We start from the raw sequence: 9,371 nt of genomic DNA, 5'->3' as shown, positions 1-9,371 counted from the left end.
ATAATCTTTGCTACTTTTCCTAAAAGGTAATCAAATTTCTTCCTTTATATTGGTCTGCTCCTGCCTGGGGCCAAAGTGTGTCTAACGATGATAAAGAGTTTAAGACGCGAATATGATAAATTTAAATCCAATTATATAGAAATGGCAGAATAAGTTGAAAATCATATCCTTTCCCGCTACGCCCTCACCAAAAAGATAGGCTCAGGAGCCTACGGACACGTCTGGAAAGTCACTGACCGAAAAACAAACGCAACATTAGCCCTCAAGAAAATTTTCGACGCATTCCAACACTCCATCGACGCCCAGCGCACCTACCGCGAGATTTGCTACCTACATGAGCTCAACCACGAAAACATAATCAAGTTGCTCAACGTCATCCGCGCAGAAAACGACAAAGACCTCTATCTCATTTTTGAGTACATGGAAGCCGACCTCCACAACGCCATCGGACAGAAGATCCTCAAGGACATACACCACAAGTTCATCATGTATCAGATCTTCAAAGGCATCAAATACCTCCACTCCGCCGACATCATCCATCGGGACCTAAAACCCTCCAACATACTCATCAACTCCGATTGCCACCTCAAATTGTGTGATTTTGGACTTGCCAGAAGCCTGTATCAGGATGAGGAGAAAGATTTGGCACTTACTGAGGAAGTGGCCACTCGGTGGTATCGCGCGCCGTAGGTTCTTTTGGGGTCTCAAACCTATGAAAAATCTGCGGATATATGGTCGATTGGGTGCATCCTTGCTGAGCTTCTACTTGGAAAGCCTCTCTTCCCCGGAAATTCAACTCTGAACCAACTTGAGAGGATAGTTTCATTCGTGGGCAAGCCTTCAAGAAGCGATATTTAGTCTCTCAACAGCTAAGTAGCTGCAACCATGATCGACTCACTCAATATCCCCAAGCCCAAGCCTTTCAAGGATTGGTTCAAGAGCGATACTCCTGTTGAAGCTCTGGACTTATTGAATAAAATGCTTCAATTCAATCCAAATAAAAGATTAACTGCCCAATAGGCACTAAGGCATCCTTATCTTGCCCAATTCAGCAATCCAAAAGAAGAACCAGTGAGCAAGAAGGCCATTGTTCCTCCAGTTTCTGACAACAAGAAACTCAATCTCAAACAATACAAGCAGCTCATCTATGATCGGGTCAAGAGACTATATAGTGAGCATCCATAAACTCCACAAGAGTACAAGAAGCCAACATCTATTCATCGGGCAACTGAAATAATGAAAGAGAAAACAAACGAAATTCGTCATTCTCTAAATAAGATTCCACCAAGCAAGCCTCAATCATTGAACAAATATAATGCTTCAGTATCACCAGGCTATCCCTACAGTTCAGCTTTGAACGATGAGGATAAATAAAAGCTCAAAAGAAAACAATCTCTCAAGGATATCCTGAAGAACAAAAGAGAGAAATCAGGGTATAAACTGGACAAGAATGAGAGCAGAGTTGAGAATAAATATGATAGCTACTATGGAAAAGATTCAAACAAGTCCTATGGAGTTAGTCCGGTATTAACAAAATACTACAAAAATGGATTGGCTTCAGGACAGGGTAGCTTGAAGGAGATAAAGACTGGCTACAGTTTCTCACGATACTGAAATGATCACTGTTTTAATTATTTTTATCATCAATCATTATCAAGATAATCATTCTAAATCATTTGTTCTATGCTATTTAGGACATTTCGTCACCTTGATCAACTACACGTGAGTATTGTCTGCAGGCTCTGTTTTGACTGACCGAGACTCCTCTTGGTCGCCTTTTATCCACTGTAAAGTTGTCTTGAAAAGGAAAAAGCTGATATAAGTATGAAATATAGCTAAAATTACCACTTCTATGAAGACAATGATGTTGAGAGCTCCAAAGGCAATAGCAAGCCACTTGTATGAATGCTTCTAAGTAAGGAAAAGCCATAGAAATATTCCCATATTAGTGCCTGTGTGCAAAATGATCGCAATTAAAAGTCGAATGAAAATGGAATAATTACTCTTTCCCACACAGTTATTCACAAAGATGCAATGGTGATCGAATCCTTCCGTGCATCTGCCACAGCTCTGACAGTGATGACTCGACGCCGATACTGTAGTCTTGCAAATTTCGCATCTTTTTTCTTCTTTTTCAGTCAGATGATAGTCCTTATCATATAAATGTGGGTCTGAAGGGTCGCTTATTGACAATCTGATGTATTAAACCATCAAAAAAATGAGAGTGAGGTAGCTTAGAGCCATCAAGCCATGCATGACTGCTGATTGTAGATGAAGCATTTGCGGGACAAGGTTGAAGCCGATGATATGTATGCCTACAAATAGGCCAATGGCGAGGATTTGAGGGATGCTAACTCCCTGTGAGCAGCAATTGATGGGCTTGTATTCCCTATTTTCTCTTTCAATCGTCTAATGGTTCATCTAGATAGTATAACTTATAGAATTAGAAGAATCGCTTAGAAAAGTGGAAAAGGATAAACTCACCAGAAAAGGAATGAATAATAAAAATCAATAAAAAAACTCTGAAGTAGGAGGGATAGTCATAATAAAAATAAAATATAAAAATCAGATGAAAAATATAAACCAATGGACCTTCTTTTATTCCTAATCCCTTGATCCTGAAACCTTATCATTTTTTCCAAGTTTTTCAGTGTCCCTTTCTATGCCGAGTAGCTGAATATTTAATAGTGATATATATATCGACATCTAACGAGTTGAAATTAAAGATTTATTTTATTGATGTTGTCAAGGTGCCTGTCGCTTACCTCAAGAAACCTGCTGAGCTACGGTTTCGCTTCCCAAAAGATCAAGGTCTCAAACCCCGTTGCCGAGTTAGACGGTGACGAGATGACCAGAATCTTCTGGCAGTTCATCAAGGATGAACTCATCCATCCCTTCCTTGATCTCAACATCCAATACTTCGACCTTGGCATCTAGCACAGAGACAAGACCAACGATCAAGTCACTCTTGACTCTGCCAAGGCCATCAAGGATTGCAAGGTCGGCATCAAGTGCGCCACCATCACTCCTGATGAGGCAAGAGTAGAGGAATTCAAGCTCAAGAAGATGTGGAAGAGCCCTAACGGAACTATCAGAAACTACCTCAACGGAACTGTCTTCAGAGAGCCAATTCTCATCAAGAACATTCCAAGACTGGTCAAGAACTGGACCAAGCCCATCGTCATCGGCAGACACGCCTTCGGTGATGTCTACAACTGCACCGATTTCCTCATCCCAGGAGCAGGAAACATCGCAGTTGACTTCAAGGGCGCCAACGGAACCCCCGACCAACATATCGACGTCCATAAATACCCCGGAGCCGGTGTCGGTCTGTTGATGTTCAACCACGATGACTCCATCGAAGCATTCGCCCACGCCTGCTTCAAATACGCCCTCAACCGCAACTACCCCCTCTACATGACCACCAAGAACACCATCCTCAAGAGATACGACGGCAGGTTCAAGGACATCTTCGAGGGAATTTACCAAAACACCTACAAGAAAGAATTCGAGGCAAAGAAGCTTTGGTACGAGCACAGACTCATCGATGATATGGTCGCCCAAGTCATCAAGGGAGAAGGAGGCTACGTCTGGGCCTGCAAGAACTATGACGGTGACGTCCAATCCGACCTCGTCGCTCAAGGTAAAGGTCAATTAATTCAGGATATGGATCTTTGGGATTGATGACTTCCGTGCTTTACACCCCCGACGGTGCAGTTGAGGCTGAAGCTGCCCACGGCACTGTTACTCGCCACTACAGAGAGCACCAAAAGGGTAGGGAAACCTCCACCAACTCAATCGCCAGCATCTTCGCCTGGACCAGAGGTCTTCTCCACCGTGCCCGCCTCGACAACAATGCCGAACTCGAAAACTTCTGCCACACTCTTGAAGCCGCCACCATCGAAGCCGTCGAGAACGGAGAAATGACTAAGGATTTGGCCATTTGCGTTCACAACACAAACAACGTCCCAGGAACACTTACCTAAACACCCAAGATTTCATCAAGGCTGTCAATAAGAGACTGGTGGCTCGGCTCGCAGCCCAAAAAGCATAAAACGCTAAGAAGTGATTTAAACCATTATTCATCCAATTTTTATATCACCATGTAAGAATAACCACCACGCCAACCGACCCCCTACGAACAACTCAAGGAACTCGGCTTTGAGGAGGCTTGCATCCAACGCGCACTGGAGATCACCACCAACGTCGAAAAGGCCAGCGAAATTGCACTCAAACTTTCAGATGAGGGACCTAATGCAGACCTTTCAGCATATATATAACCCAAACAAGCTTATCAACTACCTGACAAGTATGCTCGTTCCAAGATGATGTTCATCGTAAACGGAGAGCTCAAGATGGGAAAGGGCAAGATTTGCGCTCAGGTGGGCCATGCAGTCATTGGAGCATTACACAGCTCTAGGAGGAGGCTCGGTACGATGAACGCTCTAAACAGCGTTTGGACAGTTGGTTGATGCAGGGTACGCCAAAGGTAGTGGTAAAAACCGAGACTCAAAAGGAACTGCTGGAAATAAAGCAAAAATTTTAGAAATTAGACATCGGTATCAACATGTATCTGGTGGAAGACGCAGGACACACCCAAATCAAAGCCGGCTCTAAGACAGTCCTTGGAATTGGGCCAGCATATTCGGAGGAAATCGACCCGATTACCATCCATTTGAAGCTACTGTGATAATTATCTGTATAAATAGTGGATATTTGATGGAGTGGTCTGTTGAATGAGCAGGTCTCAGCGCTATGCAATATCAATTGGTAAAATTTATGTCACTTGGCCTTCCTGAGGTTGGTGCTGCTCTTCCCCACTCCCACTCTCTTCTCGCTGCTACCCACCCGCTTCTGCACCTTAGGTTTCTTCTTTGGCTCGGCGTTCTTGGAACTCTTGCCTGTGCTTGCTTTCGGCTAGAAATAGTTGACGTTAACGTCGTTGTCGTCGCCCTAGAATTACTCGTTGAGGATCAAGTATTACTGCTCGCTGTAGTTGTTCTTGAACTAACGACCGCGAATCACTGTCACGCTGTTCTGATGCTTGAATGTTTAGTCCTAGCAGTCGTGATAGAGAGTGCTTTCTGCTACACGGTCATGCTTGACAGTGTTAGGCTCGTAGTATTTTTCAGGCAAGCCACCACCCTGGGCGCATTTCATGATAGATGATACCAGCGTGTTATCCGAGAGGAACATTTCCTTGAGGTTTGCTTTGTCAGTTGAAGAGCAAGCCTACTTGTTCATGAAGGGTCTACTATCAGCAGAAGTCCATTCGTAAGGCTCAGTCACGATGAAGCGCTTATTCGATCGGTCATTCTTGCCAAAGCGGATCTCTTCTCCAGGATAGTCCTTTGAATATTTCACATTCTCCATGTCAGAGATGATGGATTTTGAGTTGAAGCAATGCTTCTCGTTTGTTTTGAACTCTTTTTATGGAAATTCCTGGCTCTTCACCCCCTACTATAGATTTCTTTGAATTGGGTGAGGTCTGTATAGCCAGGGTCGTTAGTTTGCGTGGAGTGGTGTGCCATCTAAGAGAATTATGATTTTTTCTTGGCCAAATCAGACCGCTAAAACTCTTTCACTGGCACTTCCTTCTTTTTTTATTCGTATTTGGGGAACTGCTGTAGAAAAGCTTTCACGTTTTAGGATTTGTGAAGCCTGCTGCTGATTTCCTCCTTGATGAAGTTAGTATCCATTCCAAAGAATTGCTCTCCTAAGTTGCTGACGAGAAGCTAGCTGATAATGCCTCGATATTTGGCAAAAACTTCTTAGATTTATGTGAGGCATGTTTCATCGTAATCAGATATCTTTTTCTTCATGAGTTGTTTCTGGCTAGCCACTTCACTTTCTGAGTTCTTGAGCCCGCTTATATACTTGCTGAGGAAGGCAGAAGGCTTCTATTTTTACTTCTCCTTGTCCTCCCCCACGATCATGCTGTTGTTGATGATCATCGATCCTTCATTGTCGTTGATCACCATGGAGGAATTGCCGGCGTCATCGCCCCCACCGCCAAGCTAACGCAAGATTTCTTTTCATAGTTGACATGGCTCTATTGGCTTCGCTATGTCCGATTGTTGACGATGGTCTTGGTCCCAAATCCTGAAGCATTCAGCATGTTCATTATATCATTTTCCGATCCGTCTGAGTCCTCCTGTCCTTTGCGAAACTATTCGATATCTGAAAGTGAATTTTGGACCAGTTAGGCCAAGAGACGTTGTCCCCTCGAGTTTTTCACGATAAAATCATGCTTCAAGAGATTCTTAGCCTATGGCCGGAGTGCAGGATTGGTATTGAGGCACTCCTTGACAAAAGAATTAAACTCAGGTGACCATTTGTGCGGTTCTTTGAATCCCTGGACCGGTTTATCCCTAAGCTGGAAGAGAGCAATGAAGGGCTTGAGGTGGCAATTGGGGACCACTCCTTCAGCCATTTCGATGGCGGTGACTCCCAGGGACCAGATATCGGTCTTGAAGTTGTACTAATTGTGGCGGATGACTTCCGGACTCATCCAATACGGGGATCCAACTTGCGATCGATGAGCGGCATTGGTGTACATGCTCTAAGTGGACACTCCAAAGTCTGCTAGCTTGGCCACGCCTTCGTTATTGAGCAAGATATTTGCAGCTTTGATATCGCGATGGATCTTCTTATTGGTATGGAGGTAGTCAAGTCCCTAGATGACGGACTCCAGGATGCTTGCGATTTAATTTTAATTCAATTTTCTTTGTGTGATATTGATGAGGTCGATGATGCTTCCGGCGTGGCAGTACTCCAGTATGATCCATAGGTTATTATCTTTGAAATACGATCCGTAGTATTTGACGATGTGTTAGTTGTCGCAGAGCTTGAGGATCTGTATCTCTTTCTTGATGGCTGCGATTTCTGTGTGGGAGGTGGCTGTTAGGATCTTGGCGGCGTAGAGGTTGCCGGTACGCTTGTGCAACGCCTTGGAAACCTATCCGTAGGCGCCCTGACCCAGAGTGTCCAACAACTAGAATTATTAATAGGGGTCGCCCGTCTCGATATCAGGCAATAAAGAACTCTCCCTTAACATATATATATTACAACCAACTCACTCCGTTACCATACCCATTATAATCATCATCCATCGAAATAGCTAAATAACTTAAACCACACCCCCGCCACAACACTCCCACACTCATGATCTCTCTATCAATGCTGAGGTAATCCAATTCACCACATCATCACTCACAACCTTCCGCGGGAGTCGTCAGTGGAAAGCCCCTTCTGAGCCAGGTATTGGTAGTGAAGCTTGTTCACGTCGTCTCCTGCTATCTTTTCAGTCCAACCGTTCTTGTGAACGTGGTACACACGCACTACACCACCGCTGCCTGTGTCTCTGTTGGTAGCATGGTAAATGGCTTTGCGGCCTGCATTAGATAAATAAAATACCCAACTAGACTGCCTCTTCCAGACTCATATCGTATCTGTAGAAAGTATCGAGCACTCCGTAAGCATAGGTCATGCCTGAACCAACGCTGAACAGGTCTCCCTTGATCCTGCTTCCCTCAGTGTTGATGTAGTAAAGTTGAGGTCCGCTCTCATCGACGCCGGACAGCATGAGGCCCATAGAGAGACCGTATCTCTTGTAGTAGTTGATGAGGTTGACCATCATGCGTGAGGATGCAGCTACTGAGGGTTCCTTGCCGTGTCTCAGTTCGAACATGCGCACCTCCTGCGAGAGCCACGCCTACCAGTACTGGCAGTCGGCTGCTCCACCGGCGATGGTGGCCAGCTTGCGGGGACTGATCTCGATGACCTTGCGCACGGTCTCCGATGAGATGAAGTTGCCCATTGTGGCTCTGGAGTCCACAGCCATGATCACGCCCTCCTTGAACACGAATGCCAAAGTAGTCGTGCCTACGTTTTGAATTGTGTACCTGTCTTGAAGTCCATGATCTTCTTCTCCTCTCCGTTGGACTGCTTGATCATGCCGCAGAACTCGTAGGGGCGGTCGATCGGAGCTTCTCCAAGTCCCTGCTGGTACTCTTCGATGTATTCGCACCCTCTGCGATCGAACTCGTTGATCAATTCTCCTGAGCCGAAGCCCATCACCTCGTTGTACATTTAAATATTTTTTAAATTATATCCAACCTATCCAGCCAATATAGGGAGAAGGGCAAATGGATGGTAAGATCGTAGGATAGGAATCATTTGTTTTTCTTCTTTTTCTTCTTCTTGCTCTTGAGCTTGTAGAGACGGTAGGCCTCCTTGATCCTGGTGGCAGCTTCTCCCTTACGCCTCTCCATGAGTTCCCACTTTTCCCTGCGCTGGCGGTCGGCTTCCAAAATGGCCTCTTCGCGCTTGCGCTCCTCCTCGATTTCCGAGAAGTGCCTGCGGAGGTTGTTGAGTTCATCACTGACCCGCTTGAGTTCCTTCTGGGAGTCGGCCTTGGTGTTGGTGAGGGCGAACATCTCCTTGTCGTAGGTGTTGATGAGGTCGACCAGCTGCGCCTCGTTGGTGCTCTTCTCGGTCTTGCTCTTGTTCTACAGCTTAAGGTTTTCGTCCCGCAGCTTCTGCAGCTTGCCCTTTTCAGTGTTGATCTATGCCTTCAGCTTGTCCTCCCTGGTGCGGTGGTCCTTCACCAAACCGTCGTGCAATTGCTTATTCTCCTTGCTAATTTTCTAGATTTCCTTCTCCTTGTAGTTGCGCACCTCCCTTATCTGGCTCTTCAATTTATCGATTTCCTCCTTTTTCTCTTCGGTGTGCTTGGCTCTCTCCTGTCTCAGCCTTAGCAGCTCTCCTTCACAGTTGGCCTTCGTCTTTTCTAGCGAGTCGATCTTGGTCTCCAGTTCTTTGATCATCTGCGCATGCGAGTCTTCTTCCTCGGCAGCAGTAGCCAACATCTTCTGCATGATGATCTTATAGTTGGATAGACTTTCGTAGATGGATGAGCCCTATACGTTGGGGGTGGAATTTGACTTGAGACTTTTCAAGACCTCCAAGTCTTGCGGCTGTTTCTATAGCGAGCGAACCAATGACCTAAAATTGTACTCCATATCTTTCTTGATTCTCAAATACTCTTGCTTCTTCTCTTCCTCCACGATCTCTCCATCTCTTTCCTGTTGCTCGACGGTGGCATGAGTTCTAAACTCCAGTTCCATTTTTGCTTCCTTGACGAGTAGATCCAGTACGGGTGGAGAGAGTTCTTGCAGTAGTGCTCGATTTAATTTCAATTTCTGCGGGTTGTTGATTTCGTTGAACTTGACGACGAAGTCGCTGTCTAGATTGAGGAAAATAGCAATGCGGTCGATGAGGCGCTCGAGGATCTTGAGGGTGCGTTGGGCTTCGACGATGGTGGGCTTGCCCAGGGTCTGCTTGAGGTTGTTGATGATTTAGTTGTTGCG

General features: G+C 45.4%; 4 protein-coding genes across 4 annotated transcripts; 2 read left to right on the top strand and 2 right to left on the bottom strand.

Annotated features, from left to right (window-relative positions):
- The first annotated feature begins 420 nt into the window (after window positions 1–420).
- Window positions 421–1,185, top strand: LOC116268183 (uncharacterized). The gene is given in 2 exon segments (XM_031649961.1): window positions 421–660; window positions 913–1,185. Coding segments are annotated over 2 exon segments (513 nt in total).
- Window positions 1,186–2,739: 1,554 nt separating this feature from the next.
- Window positions 2,740–3,993, top strand: LOC116268182 (uncharacterized). Its single transcript, XM_031649960.1, is given in 2 exon segments — window positions 2,740–3,660; window positions 3,663–3,993. Coding segments are annotated over 2 exon segments (1,245 nt in total). The 3' UTR covers window positions 3,987–3,993.
- A 3,219-nt stretch (window positions 3,994–7,212) lies between these two features.
- On the bottom strand, window positions 7,213–8,076 carry LOC116268181 (proteasome subunit beta type-5-B-like). Its single transcript, XM_031649959.1, is given in 3 exon segments — window positions 7,213–7,416; window positions 7,418–7,884; window positions 7,959–8,076. Coding segments are annotated over 3 exon segments (789 nt in total).
- A 98-nt stretch (window positions 8,077–8,174) lies between these two features.
- On the bottom strand, window positions 8,175–9,128 carry LOC116268180 (uncharacterized). Its single transcript, XM_031649958.1, has 3 exons — window positions 9,000–9,128; window positions 8,679–8,873; window positions 8,175–8,510 (listed from the first exon to the last, which is right to left on the bottom strand). The coding sequence occupies exons 1-3, from the start codon at window positions 9,126–9,128 to the stop codon at window positions 8,175–8,177; spliced, it is 660 nt and encodes a 219-aa protein (XP_031505818.1).
- Between the last annotated feature and the right edge of the window lie 243 nt (window positions 9,129–9,371).

This window comes from Nymphaea colorata, unplaced genomic scaffold (assembly GCF_008831285.2).
Source record: "Nymphaea colorata isolate Beijing-Zhang1983 unplaced genomic scaffold, ASM883128v2 scaffold0144, whole genome shotgun sequence".
Taxonomy (NCBI): domain Eukaryota; kingdom Viridiplantae; phylum Streptophyta; class Magnoliopsida; order Nymphaeales; family Nymphaeaceae; genus Nymphaea; species Nymphaea colorata.
This window is presented reverse-complemented; position numbering and strand designations above follow the sequence as displayed.